Source organism: Rana temporaria, chromosome 1 (assembly GCF_905171775.1).
Source record: "Rana temporaria chromosome 1, aRanTem1.1, whole genome shotgun sequence".
In the NCBI taxonomy this organism is placed as follows: domain Eukaryota; kingdom Metazoa; phylum Chordata; class Amphibia; order Anura; family Ranidae; genus Rana; species Rana temporaria.
The window spans coordinates 180724972-180747551 of NC_053489.1; the positions used below are offsets into that span (position 1 = coordinate 180724972).

At 39.5% G+C, this 22580-nt stretch overlaps 1 protein-coding gene across 3 annotated transcripts in view; it reads left to right on the plus strand.

The window, feature by feature from the left end:
- Window positions 1–22580, plus strand: part of SETD1B (SET domain containing 1B, histone lysine methyltransferase) — a 117501-nt gene extending 94921 nt beyond the window's left edge. For all 3 annotated transcript variants that reach the window (XM_040347003.1, XM_040346984.1, XM_040346994.1), the window contains exons 14-18: window positions 2544–2710; window positions 3684–3815; window positions 5604–5723; window positions 5817–5954; window positions 14702–22580. In XM_040347003.1, coding sequence (XP_040202937.1) covers window positions 2544–2710; window positions 3684–3815; window positions 5604–5723; window positions 5817–5954; window positions 14702–14875 — 731 coding nt within the window. In that variant the 3' untranslated portion in view covers window positions 14876–22580. The remainder of the gene's footprint in view (window positions 1–2543; window positions 2711–3683; window positions 3816–5603; window positions 5724–5816; window positions 5955–14701) is intronic.

A 22580-nucleotide genomic window follows, 5' to 3' on the forward strand; every position in this document is an offset into this window, starting at 1 on the left:
ATAAATTTGGGGCAAATCGTACTCCTCCTTGATGGTATGATATGATAAACAAGTATCTACCTGTATTTCTCAGCATTGTGGACATCATTGATCCTGACCAAATTTCCAACTCCATTTACAGAAATGCAGCTCCAAACTTGCAAGGAACCGCCACCATGCTTCACTGTTGTCTGCAGTCACTCACTATTCTACCGCTCCCCAGCCCTTTTAAGAAAACTGCCTTTTGCTACAGTCACTTATTTAACATTTTGACTCATCAGTGCAGAGCATCTGCTGCCATTTTTGTGCATCCCAGTTCCTATGTTTTCGTGCATTGTTGAGTCGCTTAGCTTTGTTTCCATGTCCTATGTAAGAAAACATAGGAACTGGGTTGCAGAAAAATGACTGCAGGTGCTCTGGACTGATGAGTCAAAATTTTAACCATTTGGCTGTAGCAGGAGGCAGTTTGTTTGCAAAGGGCTGAAGAGTGGTATAATAATGAGAATCTGCAAACAGTGAAGCATGGTGGAGGTTCCTTGCAAGTTTGGGGCTGCATTTCTGCAAATAGAGTTGGAGATTTGGTCAGGATCAATGGTGTCCTCAATACTGAGAAATACAGGCAGATACTTATCTATTATGCCACACCATCAGGGAGGCATGTGATTGGCCCCAAATTTATTCTGCAGCAGGATAATGAAACAAAACATACAGCCAATGTCATTAAAGCAAAAGACTGAAAGGACCTCAGAAGTGATGGGGTTTTTAAGGCAACAAGTATTCAACTCAAAAACGTCATAAAAAACATTATATATCAAAATGATACTGTCCGTCAAACAATGCCCGTCACCACAGGGCTGGTGGCAAGTAAGACGAATGATCCGTCTTACTTGCCACCAGCCCTGTGGTGATGGGCATTGTTTGACGGACAGTATCATTTTGATATATGATTTTCCTTTGTACATCTTCATGTTTTATCATTGAGATTGTTTCTATTTATATATTGTGTAATACATTTTGTATTTTTTTATGAAGTTTTTGAGTTGAATACTTGTTGCCTTAAAAATCCCATCACTTCTGAGGTCCTTTCAGTCTTTTGATTAATTAAGGGATGATGGCAACTACATGCCGCCCTACATGAGTTAACTTTTTTCATGTCATTAAAGCGGACTTTCAGTAATTTTTTCAGTTTTCCATCTATTAAATCTGCGCTTGTTGTTTTAACTTTGGATAGTAAAAAATAAAATTCTGCCAGTAAATACCTTATATAGCCCACTTCCTGTTTCTTGTCTGGTCATTAGCTTAGGCTTATGACATAATGCACAGCTCTCTCTCTCTCACTCTTGTGAGAGTTTGCCAGGAAGAGAGAAAGGATCAGTCCTAAGAGGGCTAATGAGAGCTGCAGAGCTGGAGGTGTGTGTCTGCGTAAATCCAGGAAGTGAACAGGCAGCTACTTCATCTGCACATAGTTAAAATTGCTGCAGCCAGACTCAGTGGAGGGAGATTTCTGCAGCATATTTGGCAAGTACAGAATCACAGTATATATAAAATAATACGCAAAGTGGTTGAAGGGAAGCTTCAGAATGGCAAAGACCTTTTTTTATTACAAATGATGTGAGCAGACTGCAGTTCCTCTTTGAGAACTATTTTCAGTGAAAATTGTGGTTTGGTTACCCCAGAGCCCTGATCTTGGCATTATCAATTCTATCCAGGATTACATGAAGAGACTTCGGCCCCTTTCACATTGAGGCGTTTTTCATGTCGTACAGCGCTAAAAATAGCGCTGCTATACCGCATGAAAAATCATGCCCTGCAGGCTTCAATGTGAAAGCCCGAAGGCTTTCACACTGAAGGGGTGCGGTAGCAGGACCGCTCCAAAAGTCCTGCTAGCCGCATCTTTGGAGCGGTATAGGAGCGGGGTGTTTACCGCTCCTATACCACGCCTTCCCATTGAAATCAATGGGAAGCCGCGGTAATACCGCCCGCAATGCGCCTCTGCAGAGGCGCATTGCGGGCGACATTAACCCTTTTTTTTCGGCCGCTAGCATTAATACCGCACCGCTAGCGCCCGAATATTGCGGTAAATACGACGGTATAGCGGCGCTACAAATAGCGCGGCTATACCGTCACTGCGGCTCCACTGCCCAATGTAAAAGCAGCCTTACGGAGTTGAGGCAGCCTACATCTACAGAAGATTTGTGATTAGTTCTCCAAGATGTTTGGAGCAACCTACCTGCCGAGTTCCTTCAAAAAGTGTAAGTGTTCCTAGAAGAAATGATGCTGGTTTGAAGGCAAAGAGTGGCCACACCAAATATTGATTTGATTTGGATTTCTATTCTTTACTTTCCATTTTTTTTGTTATTGATAAAAATAAACTAACACATCTATTTCTGAAAGCATTTTTAATTTGCAACATTTTCTTTCACACCTTTTGCATAGTATTGTAGTTTTACTTTTTGTATAGTATTGTAGTTTTACATGAGGTGAAAATATTTCTTTGGAATGTTATATGTGGGCTGATTTAATTTGAAAAATGTATCTGTGCATATTCCTTAACATTTCCCCACCAACCAGTGTTTTTTCCCCCAAAAAGAAGAAACGGGACGATGGACTACGGGAACATGTTACAGGCTGTGCTCGTAGTGAGGGCTATTATAAAATTGATTATAAGGATAAACTTAAATACCTCATTAATAATCGCTCTTTGGCTGAAGAGCCTCTGAATGATACCCAGGTAAGTGATGCTTGTTACTATTTCTAAAAAAAAAAAAAAAACTTTACACCATAAATCACTAATCATAGGAAAAAACTGAAAACTGACTTTATAAGTGGGACCAGTGTACAATTTGATATAAATTTACATTCCTCTTTCTGAACCTGAGTTTTTGAGAGCAGTCTTGCATGTGAGTGATTATTTGTAATTATTGTAATTATTACAAGTTAAGTGACTGTTCTTTATAAGGGATACATTTTTTTTTTTTTATCGGGGCCTTACCTGGACAGGATAACTGTAGGAAGGCTGTTATTCCTGATGATCTTCTAAAAATTCTAGTTGCCTGGCTGTATTTGTTTTTAAAAGTGGAGTTTCAGACCCAGTACATGCATGCAGATAAGAAAGTCAAAGTAAATGCTGAACAGGTTCCTTTGGCCTTAGAAACAGGTTTTTAGCATGTATTTGGTGCTCGCACATTTTTATTAAACGGGTTGTAAAGGTTATTTTTTTTTTTTTAAATAACAAACATGTCATGTTTACCTCCACTGTGCAGTTCGTTTTGTGCAGAGTGGCCCCGATCCTCCTGTTCTGGGGTTCCGCTGCGGCTCTCTTTGCTATTCGCCGTTCATAGCCGCCAATTGCAGGACTCGGCCACACCTCCCGGCGCCCGCGTCATTAGATTTGATTGACAGCAGCACAAGCCAATGGCTGCGCTGCTATCAATCTATCCAATGAAGAGCCGAGAAGCCCAGGTAACGATCGAGTGCATTCACGACGCAGGACTTTCCAGGGCTCAGGTAAGTAAAACGGGGGGCCGGTAATCGTCTGATGCATTCAGGTGAAAAAAAATGAACCTTTACAACCCCTTTAAGTAAAACATGTATCGTGTAACAGATGTGTCGTAAACATGCACCTCCTAATCTTTTCACGTTGACTTATTCAATGAGTGAGCTACCCAAACTCTTGTCAGTGACAGTTCTGTTTTTCTACCTAGGGGAAGAGTATTCCTGCTCAGCCTCACACCTCCACCAGAGCAGGCTCGGAAAGAAGATCGGAGCAACGCCGACTGCTTTCTTCCTTTACTGGAAGCTGTGATAGTGATCTTCTCAAATTTAATCAGCTGAAGGTATGGCAACCCTTTTGTTATTTTTAAATATTTTACTACTTTCTCCTAGACTCTCTTACTTCCTAGCCGAATAATGTTATCTCCGCTCTAGGTTCTCATCTGCAGGAGTAAAAGTTTGATAATTTTTAAAGTGGTTGTAAACCCTTTTGTGTGACTTTTACTTATAGGTAAGCCTTAAATAAGGCTTACCTATAGGTAGTGGAAATATCTCCTAAACGTGCGCCGTTTAGGAGATATTTCCCTTGTGGTGCGCTGATTATGTAATTATGCATACAAGCCCATTATGCTTTTAATTTGCAGGGTTTTTAGAGAGCAAAAGAGGAAGTAAAACCCATCGGGGGGTTTATTTCCTCTTTAAAGGTCCATATTGCAGTTGTCTTCTTATATAACGGTGGTCTCAAAAAGGCAGACCGCGGTCCCGAACTGTATTGAGTGACACTCCTGTGCCGATTCGTCGGCCCGCCAGTCTGCACCACCAGATCGCCGCTACTCCGCATTCATTGGTTGCTAGGATCATTGTGGCACTCTGATGGGCACACCTGATGTAAAGGAGCACTCTGATGGAGACGCCTAATGTAAGATGGTGCTCCAATGGGGGCACCTGATATAATGGTGCACTCTGGGGCACCTGATGTAAGGAGGCAATCTAATGGGCACACCTGATGTAAAGGAGGCACTCTGATTGTGGCATGTCTAGTATAAAGGGGCACTCTGATTGGGGCACCTGATGTAAGGGGGCAGTCTGATATATTTTTGATAGACTTACAATGACTACAATCTTTCTGAGTCATAGCACAAACCCCGGCTGTAACTGCCAATACTTGTATGAACGAATGGGTAATTTGACATTCATGTAGATTTTTTTAGGCTAGCAAGGTCTTGAAGGGTCACTAAAGGAATTTTTTTTTTTTTAGCTAAATAGCTTCCTTTACCTTGCTGCAGTCCTGGTTTCATGTCCTCCTTGTTCGTTTTTGCTTTGATGTTGCTGTAATTCCTCTCTGTTCTGGACACTTCCTGATTGTCTGTTTCCTGATCACCACAGTACTGGGAAATTTCTCACTGTGGTCACTAATCAAGGAGGTGTGATTAAAACCCCTCAGCACCAATCCAGTTCCGTTTTGCAAAGCCTTCACTGCCATCTATTGGCTCTCTGGCTCTGTACATCAGAGAACCAGGAAACAACAGCAAAAACGAAACTAAACTGCAGGCACATTATATGATTGTTTTTTTATCTATTTTTAATCATTTTTAAAAGGAATCAGTTAACTATTATGTCTCTATACCCTGTAAACAGTCATTTCAGCAAACATATTTTTTTTCCTTTAGTGACCCTTTAAGTGTTAATTGGCCATCTGATTCGATGAGTTACTGGACAAGAATAAGGGAGACTTCTGTTTGGGTTTTTATTAGTGTGTGTGAATCCCTTTTGGCAAATTACCCCTTCCTTTCTGTCTTCTGTTTACTAAAAAACTGACAGAGGTTATAGCACTGCCGCTGGAGGGAGTATTTTAGTTCATTTATATGTCTTGGCTAGAGAGATATTCCCTCTCTTTCAGTTCCTATAACAATGTCATGAGAACTGAAATTGGAGGTGGAGAAAGAATCTCACCAATGGGAATGTAGGCAATTAAAATCTGACAGATTTTCTAAACTTTACCAATTCCGTCCAAGACTAAAAATATGTTGCCCGATATCGGGCCTTAACAATAATACTTGATTGCTTATTTAACCATACTAATCACTGACAACTATAAATATATTTAATAAATTAACAATGTGTATTTTCAGTTCCGCAGGAAGAAATTGCGTTTCTGCAGGAGCCATATTCACGACTGGGGCCTTTTTGCAATGGAGCCAATTGCAGCAGATGAGATGGTTATTGAATACGTGGGACAAAACATTCGGCAGGTAAGCTTTTCTTGTAAGATGTCTCTGGTAGCAATTGACTGGTCTAGGTTTGAATTGTTATCTATACAACACAATTTATCTTTCTTTTTTTAGGTCATTGCAGACATGCGGGAGAAGCGATATGAAGATGAAGGGATTGGGAGCAGTTATATGTTCAGGGTGGACCATGATACCATTATCGATGCCACAAAGTGTGGGAATTTTGCTCGGTTTATTAATCACAGCTGCAATGTAAGTAATCTGTTATATGTTAACTTGTCACAGACGTCATACTAGACAGAGACTTAAACTAGAGAAATGTTAATTATTGAGATGTATTTATTCTCCAGCCGATTGAGTCTACCTAAGCTCAACGGTTATCAAATTTTAAATGACATGTTGCATTACATAAAAGGATATTGATAACATGCCCAAATATATTCATGGTATAGTTTTGATCCAGGTTATAAGCGGGAAATTACACTGGGATATAAAAAAGACTACATGAGCCATTAGTTTAGTGTGTAACTGGAAATATGCTCTGAAAGGTTACACTATGGCCAATTATATTGTTCAGCCAATGACTGTGGCCTTTACTGTGAGTCGCAGTAGCCTTTAAGGTAATTATAATATAGTTTTATTTTGAAATGCAGTATATGCTTGTGTGTGCGCGTGTGTGTGTGTGTATGTGTGTATATATATATATATATATATATATATATATATATATATATATATATATATATATATATATATATATATATATATATATATATATATATATATATATATATATATAAACTCATCTAAAACTCTGTTTTAAATACCTATAAAATAAAGAAAAAATTACATAAAATTGTCCACAACCGTTTCACTTTTAAGCACACACACTTTGTATTGCAGCTATAATGAGGTCAAGTTGAGGAAGGCTGCATGAATAACATCTTTGGTAATTTTATAGGCTTTTATAGGCTTTTTGAGCACTTGTACAGGCGCTTTTGCTAGCTTCTGTGTGGGTATCTGAAGCCTTGGCTTTTTTAATATATATATATATAATATATATATATATATATAATATATATATATATGTATATATACATACACACCTATACATATACATATATATTATATATATATATATATATATATATATATATATATATATATATATGTGTATATATACATATACACACACACACACACACACACACACATTTTTTTTAGCCAATAGAAAGCTAGTTACTAGGGAATAAAAACTCACAATAAGGGCATATTCTCGTATTTTTTGGGGGCCAAAAACACCTGTAGCTCAAAAGAAGCTCATGTAGTTTTTTGAACTACAAACTACAATTGACACTATGGTCAGGTGTGAACAGATGCAGTTAAAACACTCAGGGGCTGAACATTTTCATGTCTTGAAACATTTTGAGATGCAATGACATTTCATTCTGTAATGCTTGGTGCCCTTAGACAAGAATTTGTTCCTCCGAGTGAGAGGGGCAGTCAACTCTCTTCCCTTGGCCAAGAGGCGGGACCCCTGAAAAAAGTAGGATTTAGGCTGCTCTGTGCAAAGCCACTGTACAGAACAGGTAAGTATGACATGTTTGTTGTTTTTTAAAACACTGTTTAGACCCCTTTCACATTGAGGCGGTTTTCATGCGGTACAGCGCTAAAAATAGCGCTGCTATACCGCATGAAAAAACCTTCCCTGTAGTGTTTAATGTGAAAGCTCGAAGGCTTTCACATTGAAGCGGTGCGCTAGCAGGAGTGCTCCAAAAGTCCTGCTAGCCGCATCTTTACCGCTCCTATACCGTGCCTTCCCATTGAAATCAATGGGAAAGCGCGGGGGGTTAAAACCTCACCGATAGCGCCCGAATATCGCAGTAAATACGACGGTATAGCCACGCTACATATAGCGCGGCTATACCGTCACCGCGGCTCCACGCCTCAATGTGAGAGGCCTTAGAGGCTCTGTTTTTGACATCAACAAACAGATAAAAATTTCCTAAAATACTTACCAGCTATAGCATGCAAAAAAAAACAACAAACTGAATTGACCCGTTTAACAATTCTTGTTTAAAACAGAGGTTTTAGTTGCACATGTGTATATACACTACATTACCAAAGGTATTGGCACACCTGCCTTTACACGTACATGAACTTTAATGGCATCCCAGTCTTAGTCGGTAGGGTTCAATATTGAGTTGGCCCACCCTTTGCAGCTACAACAGTGTGTCTATGGGAATTTTTGATCATTCTTCCAGAAGCGCATTTGTGAGGTCAGTCACTGATGTGGACGAGAAGGCCTGTCTCTCAGTCTCCACTTCTAATTCCTCCCAAAGGTGTTCTTTTGGGTTGAGGTCAGGACTCTGTGCAGGCCTGTCAAGTTCCTCCACCCCAAACTCGCTCATCCATGTCTTTATCAAACTTGCTTTGTGCACTGGTGCGCAGTCATGTTGGAACAGGAAAAGACATCCTCAAACTATTCCTATAAAGTTGGGAGCATAAAATTGTCCAAAATGTCTTGGTATGTTGACACCTTAAGAGTACCCTTCACTGGAACTAGGGGGTCAAGCCCAACCCCTGAAAAACAACCCCACACCATAATCCCCCCTCTGACAAATTATTTGAACCAGTGCACAAAGCCAGGTAGATAAAGAAATGTATGAGCAAGTTTGGGGTGGAGGAACTTGACTGCACAGTCTCGTGACCTCAACCGGATAGGACACCTCTGGGATGAATTAGAGTGGAGACTACGTGCCAGGCCTTCTTGTCCACATCAGTGTCTAACCTCAAAAATGCGCTTCTGGAAGAATGGTCAAATGTTCCCATAGACACACTCCTAAACCTTGTGGACAGCCTTCCCAGAAGAGTTGAAGCTGTTATAGCTGCAAAGGGTGGGCACTCATTATTGAACCCTACAGGCTAAAGTGTAAAGGCAGATGTCCCAAGACTTTTGTTAATATAGTGTATATGTGGAAGCTGCAGTGCCCTACACCAAGGCTCCTCTGTATATTGTGGTCGTAACACTATATTTTTGAGAGTCTTCAAGTTGAAGTATATATAGCAGTGGATAAATTGAGGGCAGGTTTGCCTGGAGAGAGCCTTGGACACCCAGCATGCAATGCATTGCCCTTTCATGTACACCTTGCTACAGAACCTAGTTATAAATTTGAGGTGGTTGTCATCATTTTGTATAGCTTGTTTGCTGGATATGGCGTGCCTTTAGCTGCCATTGTGCTTTTGCTGGTCGTCCAACCTGTGCCTTTAACCACTTAAGCCCCGAGCCTGTTTTTCAGATTCGGGATTTACAAGACTAAAACATTTTATTTTGCTAGAAAATTACTTAAAACCCCCAAAAATTATATATATATTTTTTTCTAACACCCTAGAGAATAAAATGGCGGTCATCGCAATACTTTTTGTCACACCGTATTTTCGCAGCGGTCTTACAAGCGCACTTTTTTTGGAAAAAATTAACTTTTTGGAATTAAAAAATAAGACAACAATAAATTTGGCCCAATTTTTTTATATATTGTGAAAGATAATGTTACGCCGAGTAAAATGATACCCAACATGTCACGCTTTAAAATTGTGCCCGCTCGTGGCATGGCGTCAAACTTTTACCCTTAAAAATCTTGATAGGCGACGTTTAAAAAATTCTATAGGTTGCATTTTTTGAGCTACAGAGTAGCTCTAGGGCTATAATTATTGCTCTCGCTGTAACGATCGCGGCGATACCTCATTTGTGTGGTTTTCATATGGCGGCGCTACTCGCGTATGCGTTCGCTTCTGCGCGCGAGCTCGTCGGGACAGGACGCTTTAAAAAAAATTTTGTTTTGTTTTCTTATTTATTTTTATTAATTTTATTATTTTTTACACTGAAATAAAAAAGAAAAAAAAATTATCACTTTTATTCCTATTATAAGGAATGTAAACATCCCTTGTAATAGAAAAAAGCATGACAGGTCCTCTTAAATATGAGATCTGGGGTCAAAAAGACCTCAGATCTCATATTTAGGCTTCAATGCAAGAAAAAAAAAAAAAAAAGGAAAATTTGTCATTTAAAAAAATGACAACAAAAAAATTGTCTCTTTAAGAGGCTGGGCGGGACTGACGTTTTGACGTCACTTCCGCCCAGCAGAGCTATGAGGACGGGTGGGGGCCATCTTGCCCTCACTACAGTCCTCACTCTCCAGGCGGCAACATCCGATCTCCTCCGCCGCTACCGACAGCTCCGGTAAGTGGCGGAGGGCGCGGAAAAGCGGCGGCAGGGGGGGCCCCTCTCCCGCCACCGATGACGGCGATCTCGCGGCGAATCCGCCACGGAGACCGCCGTTATCGTTTACACGGCAGCCCACTGTAAAGGTGGATATCCCGGTTCTGGCAGCAGCTGCTGCCGTTACCGAGATATTCAGCTTTAAAAATAGGACGTGTATATATACAGTGGGCTGTCGTTAAGTGGTTAAGGAGAGGTGGGCTCCCTTCCGGCAAACTTGCCCTTAATTTATCTATAAGCTCCAATTTGGAGACTCGGAAATATAGTTGGGACCCCAGTATACAGAGAAGTCTTGAAATAGGCACTGCAGCTTCCACATACAGCTCATCCAGAAAGTATTCACAGTGCTTCACTTTTTCCACATTGTTATGTTACAGCCTTATTCCAAAATGGATTAAATTCATTACTTATCCCATAATGACAGCATGAAAAAAGTTTGTTTTGAAATCTTTGCAAATTTATTAAAAATAAAAAATTCTTATGTACATAAGTATTCACAGTCTTTGCCATGACACTCAAAATTGAGCTTACTTGCATCCTGTTTCCACTGGTCATCCTTGAGATGTTTCTACAAGTTGATTGGAGTACACTTGTGGTAATTTCAGTTGATAAGACATGATTTGGAAAAGCACACATCTGTCTATATAAGGTCCCACAGTTAACGATGCATGCCAGAGCATAAGCCATGAAGTCCAAGGAGTTGTCTGTAGACCTCCGAGACAGGATTGCATGGAGGCACAGATCTGGGGAAAGGTACAGAAAAATGTCTGCAGCATTGAAGATCCCAATGAGCACAGTGGCCTCCATCATCTGTAAATGGAAGAAGTTTGGAACCACCAGGCTTCTTCCTTGAGCCAAATTGAGCGAGGGCCTTATTCAGGGAGGTGACCAAGAACTAGATGTCAGAGCTCCAGCGTTTCTCTGTGGAGAGAGGAGAACCTTCCAGAAGAACAACCATCTCTGCAGCACTTCTCCAATCAGGCCTGTATGGTAGAGTGACCAGATGGCAGCCACTCCTCAGTAAAAGGCACATGACAGCCCCCTGGAGTTTGCCATAAGGCACCTGAAGGACTGACCATAAATTACTAAATTCTCTGGTCTGATGAAACAAAGATTGAAGTCTTTGGCTTGAATGGCAAGAGTCATGTCTGGAGGAAACCAGGCACCACTCATCACCTGGCCAATACCATCCCTACAGTGAAGCAGGGTGGTGGCAGCATCATGCTGTGAGGATGTTTTTCAGCAGCAGAAACTAGGAGACTAGTCAGGATTGAGGAAAAGATGAATGCAGCAATGTATAGAAACATTCTTGATAAAAACCTGCTCCAGAGTGCTCTGGACCTCAGACTGGGGTAAAGGTTCAGCTTCCAATAGGACAAACTACCCTAATCACAGCCAAGATAACAAAGGAGTAGCAATGGGACAACTCTGTGAATATTCTTGCGTGGCCCAGCCAGAGCCCAGACTTGAACCTGAATGAACATCACTAAAGGGATCTTAAAATGACTGTGCACCAACGCTCCCCATCCAACCTGATAGAGCTTAAAAAGGTCCTGCAAAGAATGGGAGAAACTGCCCAAAAATAGATGTTAAACACTTGTAGCATCATACTCAGAAAGACTTGAGGCTGTAATTGGTGCCAAAGGTGCTTCAACAAAAGCATTGAGCAAAGGCTGTGAATACTTATGCACAAGGGGTTTGTTTTTTATTTTTAATACATTTGCAAAAATTTCAAACAAACATCTTTCACGTTGTCATTATGGGGTAGTATTTGTAGAATTTTGAGGAAAAAAATGAATTTAATCCTTTGGAATAAAGTTGTAACATAACAAAATGTCAAAGTGAAGCGCTGTGAATACTTTATGGATGCGCTGTATATTTGCAAATGTGTGCAACCTAAATAATTTTTTTTTACCATGAATTGTTAGATAATTGTGTTTTTTTGTTTTTGTTTTTTGCAGGCTAGCTTGTATGTGTGCTGAGAAATTTGTCTGTCTGTGATGTAAATTGCCATTCCATAGGCACCTTGCTGCAGAGGCTAGTCATACATTGTGGTGATTGTCATCTTTTTTGTATAGCTTGTTTGCTCTGTTTGACAGCAGCTGCTATTGTCACTGCTGTCTACAAGTCCCAGATGACATTTTTAAAGCGGGTAATTTTGCTTTTAAGAGTCGGGGAAAGCAGCAGGAGGGGGAGAAGGACAGGGGTGCTTCTCTGCTGCTGCCCGGGCACAGTTCTAAAAGCAGAAATGTTCATTACTGAGTGTAAGTAAATTTAAGGAGATTAGTGAACATTAGAAGCATGTTTACTGATCTCCCCACATGCCATCCCTAAACTTTTTACTCATATCACTGGCACGATTTCAGATTTCACAGCCAGGTAGGGATGCTGTAAATTTGATCAGCGGCCAGATTATATTCACAGAACAAGGCATAGCAGTCTGACACAGAAGCTGTGCCTTGGTCAGGTGGAAAGATGTTGAAATCGATGGACCTGATGATAATTGAAGCAGCTGGTGCCCGTATGTTGGGGAAATGATGTGGTCAGAGGCAGTGGTGTATTTCGGTTTTGTGCTGCCCTAGGCCTGACTAAACCCGTGCACCCCCTAATTTAAATATGACACTCCCCTTCCTGTCAAGGCCACACCTCTTCCTTTTTAAGATCCGCCCTTTCATTTTCTTGGGAGGAGGACAGAGGGATGCCGCGGGAAGAGGGACTCCGCAGGAGGAGGGAAGAGCAGGAAGCTGGGCAGCGGTGCTGCAAACCCAATTGGAGCCTCTCTCTCTCCTCCCTTCGGCTGACAGAAAGGGGAGGGGGGGGCGATCGGGGGAGATACACAGACATTCCGCAGCTCTCATCTCCCTGTCACAGTGCCGCTGTTCCATTTGCCAGAGAACTCGGCATCAGCGCTGTGACAGGGAGAGAAGAGCTACTTTCTGTGTATCTCTACCGCTCCCCCCCTCCCCTTTCTGTCAGCCGAAGGGAGAAGAGAGAGAGCTGCTCTAATTGGATTCGCTGCGTCAGCGTCCTGCCCGCTGTTTCCCTCCCCATGATTGGCCCTCTGCTTTTGCCCAATCAGAGAGAGAGAATCACCGCTTTATGGGGGGGGGCAGCTTGACGGCTCATACCTAAACTGCTTCCTGGCCACCTCCGCACCCACAACGCCACTGCACTCCCCAGCTGTACTCCCCTGATGGTGGCAGGAGTCAGGAGGAGGGCGTGGGTGCCGTTTTTTTTTGGGGGGGGGCTTTAGCGCTTTTGCTGCCCTCCTTGCAAAGTGCCACCCTTAAGCCTAGGCCTAAACACAGCATTGGTCAGAAGTACAGCATAGTTTGGAGAACAAGGTGAGAAGCAAAGGAAAAAGGACACGGGCTGAAGAGGGATAAAACTGTTTGTCACATCCACATTGCTGTGTACAGTAGCTGCCACATTTACAGATTTTGTGGATGGATGCAATCGGTGGCTTCTTAACCACTGATCACATCCATTCACATGGAGCAAAGTGTCAGGCACCACTTGGGTGTAAGTTCTTGGTTTTGTAGTGACCATGAGCTTACAGCCTTGTGAAATGCAGCAGATGTAAGGGTTTCTGACCATAGTAGTAAAATGGTTAATGGAGGAACCAATGGCCACATCTACCTTTTTTAATAATTTCCTCCTTCACAGCATTGTTTATTTACCTGCTGCTTTTGTTAAAGGAGCTGTCTTTGACCCTGAAAATAATAAAGGCATATACATTTTGAACTCATGCGAATTCGACTTTGAGCCATGATCTTATTAACTGAATAGGTAGCCATCTGTTTTCAGCATGGTGAGAGTTGGTTCATACCAGGGGGAATTTGATTTAATTCAAGTCGATTTAAATCACAATGTTTAAAGAGCAGCTGTCATCTCTGTCCTGCAGTGGCTCCTCCTCTGACCCGCTGTTGACTCACTGAAAGTCCCATTCACTTTTAATGGGACAGCTGGTGATTCAGCAGTGATACAAGGTGAGGGACGTGGCGGCAGCGGTTGAGTGGATGCCCGCTAATGGGCGCTGCCATGATGGATCTGAAATGACAGGTGCTCTTTAAATGTAAGGACTCTCTTGCTGGTAGATATGAAACCTTCATTTTGTTTGCAAATATTAAAGATTCTATTTAGAATAATAAGCTGTCCGGTTGGTAAAACGGCAATATCAGAACCAGTCATAAAGTTTAGAGTGTACATAGATTTGCAAAACAATGGGATAATGGAATATTCCTGAAGGTTTATCTCATGGTTAATGTGAAATTGTGTGAATGCATCAATGCAGTGCATGTTATCTCAGCTTGCAGAGCTTGGATTCATTGAATGAGTTTATCAAAAATTTAAATATTGCAGAATATACAGCCTCATGCTACATAATAAAGCTCAATTTCATGCTGAATAAACAAAATTATTAATGGATATATTTTTACTCCAAAAGCATTTTATTAAAATAAATTTGATAAAAATCAAAACAATCCAATTTAAAGCAAAGAAATTTGATTCTTTTGATATTTATTTTTTATTTTTTTAAATCATTGATTTTTATCCACCCTGGTTCATACTGGTTTTCGGTCTGTGCTCATGTTGGTTACAGATTCTTAGTATCTTTAACATAGGAGTCCTTTATTGAAGCAAACGTTTAATTACCTCACCTGTGAAGTTATTGATCTAATATACAAAGTGCTCATTTCTCATACCATCACTTTTGCAGCCCAATTGCTACGCAAAGGTCATCACTGTGGAGTCCCAAAAGAAGATCGTCATTTACTCCAAACAGTATATTAATGTGAATGAAGAGATTACATACGATTATAAGTTCCCGATAGAGGACGTTAAGATCCCTTGTCTTTGCGGAGCGGAGAACTGCAGAGGGACACTGAATTAACCAACCATCTTTTCTTTTACACCTTTCAGCTATAGTGGACGGCAGGATATAGGTGTAAGTTGCACTTTTGCCAAAAAAAAAGTTATAAAAAAAATTAAAAAAATGAATGGTTTCGCACTTCTCTTGGGCTTTTGAGCAACAAGAGCACATGTACATTAAGACTTTGCTTCTGATTGTATGGATCCTGGTGTTTATTTTTATTTTCCACCTCACTGCGGGGAAAATAAGTTGACTATCACCGAGTGGCACAGAAAACATATACCAGTGGAAAGCATTTTCTAAACCAACCTTGTTTCTTTTTGGAATTAACACGGTACCTTTTTTCCTTTTTGTCATAAATGCTGCTAGTTTTCTTATCAGGTGATCGACATTAATATGAAGAGGAGATGCTGTAATGGTATCCATTGTAAGACTGATGTTACCTTTTGGCTTTACTAGAAGGGATTTTTTTTTTATTTTATTTTTTTTATCTAAAGTTAAACCTTTGTTAAATGAAATTTTGCTGGTTACTGTAGGTCCCCTGAATGTGGGTGTTAAGCTGCTCCTTGATGCTCCGTAAAATTCCTCGGCACTATTAATTTAAAATAATGTCAGATTTTTTGATAGGTAAAAGTCGTGCATAAGAGCAAATACCAAAGGATGCTATTACACTTATAAACCAGAAAAGATTTCTCTCTGAACTTTTGTTACAGGGCCGGACTTGAGGACTAAATCCTGCTAAGTGCTGTACTCTTGCCCAATTAACATGCCCTTACTGGCCAATAAAGCACTCTAGTTGGACAGGGAGATGGCATCTGGCAAGGCTTAGACCAAAGGCCAGGCCTGCTAACCATGGTAATACCAGGAATCCTGTGATATCTGTTCTTAGTCAGGATGTTTACTTTTTGTTTAAAATATTTGATGGGTTTGCTCCTGCAGTGCTGCAGCACATTTTACTGTACACCATCTGCACCAAAGTACATACCTGTGTTTGGTGAAGTGCCCTTCATTGTTGAACAATAACACATGTTTTAAAGTTTTTTTATTCATTATAGAGATGAATGGCATGCATAATCCACAACCTAATGTCATTAGTGCACTAGACTTTAGTGGATGTCTTGCTGCACCTGGGAGTAGTACCGATATTCCCATCGTACACTTTCCTGGATAAGGCTTTAGGAGTAGCAGGTGCCATAGCAACAACCAGCTGGAACTGGAAACATCACAGATCAAATGTACATATTTGGCAGCACACCACAGATCATCAATTATGTCTAAATCTTGATTGAAGAATTATCACATCACAAAAAGACAGTGCAATGTTTCGGAGCCGCCTAGGACCCCCTTCATCAGGCATGTGATGATCATCATGCCTGACGACGGGGTCCTGTGTAGCTGCACCTGGGAGTACACTGTTTGCTGCCAGCTTGCACTGGTCCTGAAGATTTTAGAACTGTCTCCACTTCTAAGAGAAATCCATTCATCCTTGTGTGTGTTATCACTAATGCCTATTCTCATTCAGCAAAGACCATTTGCCTCTCCCCATTCTTTTCTTTTACAGCCCAGCCTATTTATTTAATCATGGTTCTGTCTATGGAATGTGCATTTCTAACACGTTCTCGCAGTTAAGCTTCATATATAAGAGTATTTCAGGAGTGCATTGACCAGAGAACAAGCAGCTAAAATGAATAAATCATTCTGGTCAGCAGTTTATTCATGGTCCGGTCTGGTAGATGGGCTCTTCCCGCTCCCTAAATTAGGCAGCTGTACACTTTCACGGTAGTCTAAAAATAAGTAACATGGATAATACAATACAAATTGAGCGATTCCTTCGTCAATATGTGTTGGTATAGCATCTGCTGAAATAACTATATAACACATGATCAGCAAAATTTAACTGCTTTCATGCTCTTTGTTTCAAATATAAATAATGTTGCACTTCAGATTCTCAGAAATCATTTTTTATAATTATTTTAATAGAAGGCTTGGTACTAATGTCCTTGTACGTTAGAACCTATGCCATATCATGCATTCATCTGGATGTAGCTTTTTTGCCTGTATATACTAGGGTTAAGGCTCATGCACACAGACCAATAGATGCATTTTTTTGAAGACCAGCCTAATGTACACTGGTGCATACATGTACGCACATCACGTTACCATGCAGCAAGCCAACTGTTTCTACTGTAATGCACTACAATTCAGTCCCAAGTTGTATGTGCACATCAACCTGCATACACCATAGATGTGAAGATGGTTGTCATGCATGTGCTGTTCAACATGGTATAAGCACTAGGCATCAAGCCGCATCTATTTGTGTATGTAGCACGGAACGTAGGCTGCATTATAACTTCCTTGAGTTTATTGGTATTGTAACGAGGGCACATCAGGCTTTATAAGAACAATACTGTCTTGTAGTTTTCACGTGAATGTCTAGTAGGCAGTGGCTGCCTTCTTACATGGCAGACATTTTTAATGTATTTATTTTAGCTATACACTGCTGCCAGTATTATAGAAAGATCCATATAATGGACTAGACAATAATTCAAGCAACTGAAATGGCTTCTGTGAAACTGTTCTGTTATAGGAATTGTGTTTACGTGTTGATTTTGGTATGGGGGGTGGCACAGTAACAGGGTGGCTTGATCAGTGTATATCTGCCTAGTAAAAAGGAATTGCAGTGTGGAGCTAAAGGCAGATTGATTTTCCAGCTTGCATATATCTTTTTAATATTATTGCAGCTGTTATTTTTATCATTTCAACAACCTTCCGTATTTATTTTTGTTTTCCACAGTCCACTGACAAAATTAATCTTGGTGTTTAGTGTCGTAGCACTGTAATTTTGTTAATTAAGGGCTCTTGTGGACATCAAGTGTGCTTTCCTTCTGCCTGGAAAATAATTCCTCTATTTGGGCGCAGAGTTTTAGTGATTACTGTTCAGTTGCTTCTGTAAATTCTCCTTTTTTAATCCCTTTGGTAGGTCATTTGAAAAAAAAGTGCATTACCTCATTTCACTTGTGACTCCTGAAACAATCGGTCACAAAGTAGTATGGTGATGGCTGGCATTTGTTCAGTGACCCAGTAAGGCTGATTTACGAAATGCCTAATTTTCATGCTATCCTAATTTAATTTCAAATATCCAATCATGTTTCAAGGAATTGCCATTTTTCTTTTCACTCCACTGAAGCAGTTTGACTCTGTTAGCAGATAATCTCCGCTTAATAGAACCTTTTTAATGAAAATCTTCCTAATTGGTGAGAGGTTTTCCCATTTGCAATACAGTACTGAATTTGTTTTGGGTAGTGCAGCATATTGGAGACATTTTACAGTAAACTACCAATACTCTCCCAAAATATTCTGTAGCAGAGAGTTCTCGCTCAATTTTCATGGAGTGTGTTGTAGCACAGACCTGAACCCTAGAATGCACGGCATAACATCTTAGACATGTTTAGATTGCTTTCTTCACTTAAGTGAATTCTAAGATCAGAATGGTGGACATTACATAGATCTTTATGTAAGAATGTGAGAATGAGTGATTCTCTATACACTAAAAGAAGATTTTTTTTCTTTCCATGTATGTTTGTTGGCGTGAATGGAGCATTATATGTTTTGCATCCTATTTTACTTACAGCTGCATCAAAGTGATCTAGTATGACCTGGATATTTTAATCGTGCATCCATCACACCTAGCCCTGAATTCTATCTTTTGACAGTGGGTGTTTTCTGTAAGGGCACATTGTTTATGTCTGGGAAAGAACCCTTCAAATACCATGCTTACATTATCTTCTAAAGGGGAAACCCTTTCCATGAATGTATATCATTACCACTTTGAATTTGCACAGTTGTTTAATAGATCTGCATCCCAGTAGTCAGTTTGGACCAGCCAGAGTAGAGCACAGCACGGCACATTCTCATATTTATAGTAAATGGACATTTATTCCACTCTAGGGTTCCAGCATACAACATTACAGGTGATATGAATAAAATAAGTGTTTTCTTAAGAGGACACTCAACCTAAAGCACAACCCAAGGTATACAAGAGATTTATAGTTTGTATCTTTAAATATTACCATACCATAGCAGCATTTTTAGAAAGTCCAGACTGCGTATTCTCTGTGATTAGCCATGCTCTTGGCCATTTCAGACTTGCAAGAGTTCGTAAACTACTCATAACTTTTCATTAAATTACACCTCTGCTTGCTTGCTGGTAGCAAAACGCTAGCCCTTTTCAGAATACCATTTTATATTTAAATACCTATGCACACAAGCAGCTCCACTTTACAAAAAGGTTTACAATACTATAAACCACGTTGTACCGCTCTACTTGAGCTTTCTTCCCATGCATACTGCCCTCCACTGTTAAAAAATATGATTCAGCTTATAGTGACTTTTGTGTCTTCCAAAGATTAATTATTCCTCAAAAGCTGTACAATAAAGTATTACTGAATATCCCCGGTATACCTTATGTACTTGCCTTGAGAAACTTTTCAGATGTTACTTTTCCTCGTGAATTATCACCTGCTTATTTATTAACCCTTACGCTCAATTTACATCTGGCCACCATGCAATCTATCATGTGTAAATCCATAGCCATGATAAGGAAACCCACTGTGACTCTAAAAAACAGCACTTGCTGCTATTCTAAGTACTCTGTGTCATACAAGCTTGCAGTGAATACTTACTAGCCCATGGCAGTAGACTGTAAAAGTTTTCCTTTTTTAGTTAATTAAGCAAGTTGTCAAGGCAATATTTACCCATAGAAAATATAGACAAAGGCCTTATTTAAACTTGTGTTTGGGGGTAGTAAAAATGCACAGCTGAGCCGCATCTTTACTGCCCGCCAACTGTTCACCATACAAAGGCAAAAAAGGGGAGCGTACATATGCTGTGGCCACAATGCTTTTAATTTCCCTGCAGCAAAAATCAGCAACACATGTGGTTGCAGCGTGCTAGTGGGGGATTTGAGGGGTTAAAACAACATGTCAACTGCTGTCTGAAGAGCTAACCAAACATGGATCACTTTTCAGGAAGAAACACAAGTCTAAACTAGCCCTTAAAAATTCACAGCCCCTTCCTAAATTGGGAACGAATGCATCTGGATACTGGAGCAATGAGGTTTAAATGGCATGTAATGAACTTGTAGGTTTGTTTGAATAACACATCCTTAAAGTGGTTGTAAATCCAAGTGAAATAAAGTGAATAGCCTCAGATGATACGTAAAGATGAAAGAAACATAAGTTTTACTTGTTTATCTGCAGTCTTCTCTTTTCTACATCCCTTCAAAGTTCTGAAAATCCTTCTGCATCTGTCAGTAGCACAGAGGAGGGGCGGGAGCTGCAGTTTAGAGCTCTTGTACAGTGTGTGAGAACTGATTGGAGGAAAGGGACACACCCCCTTCACACACTGCACAGGAATGAAGGAACAATGCAGAGCTGTGTGCTGAGCTCTCCTCCCTCGTCGCCATTTTATCTGCTGATAACAAAGGGACTAAGCACCATAAATGAAAGCGCTTTGGAGAGAGACAAGTAAACACTACAGATATAGGTGCTTTGTTTAGATTTCATGTCTGGGGTTTACAACCACTTTAAGCTGTATATGAACCAAGAACACTAACACCCGTGTGGATTTACCTCTGTATAAATTATGTCAGGGCAAAATAACCTTATAGAACTGCTTGAAATAATATTTTAAGAATGAAATCTATGATTTCTAAGCATCCAGTGTAGTTTTTTTTTATTTTTTATTATTATTAAACTAGTTGACCGAACTTAATATGTTCTGTTCTCACTTATGACCTTATTTAATATCTGTCTTTAAATGAAGACTCTGGTTAATTTGTTCCTTCAGACACTTTGATAAGCAATGCCTCTGGTAAGTGCCCAGATGTTTACACTCCTCAAACCTGTTGGAAAAGAGGGCATCAACAGCATGGATGGAATAAGAGGATAAACGCCTCTTTTCCATGCCCATGGTGATAACAGTGAAAGTCTGTTACAATTTTTCTTCCTTCCCTTCTTTCTCTACATATCCCAAAACAGCTGATGTGGTTAAGAAAAAATGATAGACTTGGTGACAAGACCCCATCACGCTAATGTGAATGCTTGGTTTATATCGTACTGAATTGTAAATTAAGAAACGTACTTGTGTTTGTTTCAAGTGTATATAAGCTAGCATTCCTTCTTTTTTTTATATATATATATATATAAATGCGCAGCCCCAGTATTCCCATTTTTCTCCATTAGCAGCCTTTTTTATATAATGTTTTTTCAATTCCAGCTCCTCTGTTAAAGAAACCAGTTTATTAAAATAACTATTCTTATAATTGGGGGGAAAAAAATCAACCAAATAAAACACAACTGAAGAATGGTTTATAATTTTTTTCATCCAGTGGTTTATCTGTGCATTTGTGTAAATTGTATATGTGTGCGTGTGTAAATATGTATATCTATATACTGTATATATAAATGAAGAGTTTTTTTCCATGTACCCAGAATTTTGCATCTTGTGTACAAAGACTCACTTCAATCCCTAAGCATTTGTTTCTTGTAGAAACAAGATGGATTTGGTTTCTCTTTGCCGACATATTTTTTTGCGTCTGAAAAAGTGTGTAAATAACTGAAATGAATATTATAATTTTGAGGTTTTTTTTTTAAGTTACAGTTGAAGATATAATGGTTTCTATTCAATATGTTTAAAAGTGAACCTGCCAAGGTAGATTGTGTATGCCATACATAGGAACCGGCATTTTTCCTTTTTTTTTTAGATTAAGAATATAACTTTTAGCATATTGAAAAGGAACCAAGTGTGATATGGCATTGTATATTGGAGTGAACAAGTAGCAAATTTTAGCTTGTGTCAAGCTTTATAATATGTACATTCTGTATAAATATAATTTTTTGTCATGTTCTGTGTAATTTAGAAGCATTAACAAATTAAATGGAAGAAAGTGGAGGACCCCCTGCAATATAAACATAAACCTTGTATTTATTCCCAGATAGAACATCTGTATTGTAGTATGCATAAAGCATATTTAATGCTCTTGCTTCCAGAAGCAGTGCAACAATTTTCTAATTGCAAGAGTGTTAAACCAGCTTGGCTTCATTGTTAGATGGCCAGGAACACGTGCAAAATATTTGCAAAGGCTGTTGCAGCGAGTCACAACTGGATTATTCATTACCTGCATTTATATTTTTGTTTCATTTGTCGGATAAAAATTGCCATTGTAGTATTTGTTAAAAATAAAACACTATAAGGAATATTTTAAAGGGGTTGTTTAATAAAATAAAATCTAATGGCACACTGCTGAAAGTTTTGTGGGATTATTTTGTATATAAGGATATTTTTAATTGACAAAAGTCAAAAAAACTAAAAAAAAGACAAAAAAAATTATAAAAACCAACCAGAAGCCAAGTGACAGGTTTTGCAATAAAAGAACTTATTTTTTCATTAGCATCATTTAGCTCTTGTTTTGGAATCTCTGTCAAAGAGATTTTGCGGGTTCTATATAATTATTTTTTAAAGGAATTCTACATTTAGGGATTTTTTGTGCATAAAACTGCCTTGGAAATGTACCTTGTTTTGAAGAAAGTGTTTTTTTTTTTTTTTGTGGGTGTGTCTTGCCTGTATATATCTGTTCATATTTTTGTGAATTCAATACTCTGTACCATTGTATTATAGTAACTTTTATAAAGCAAACCATAAATATACTCACTTTTCTTACAGAAAA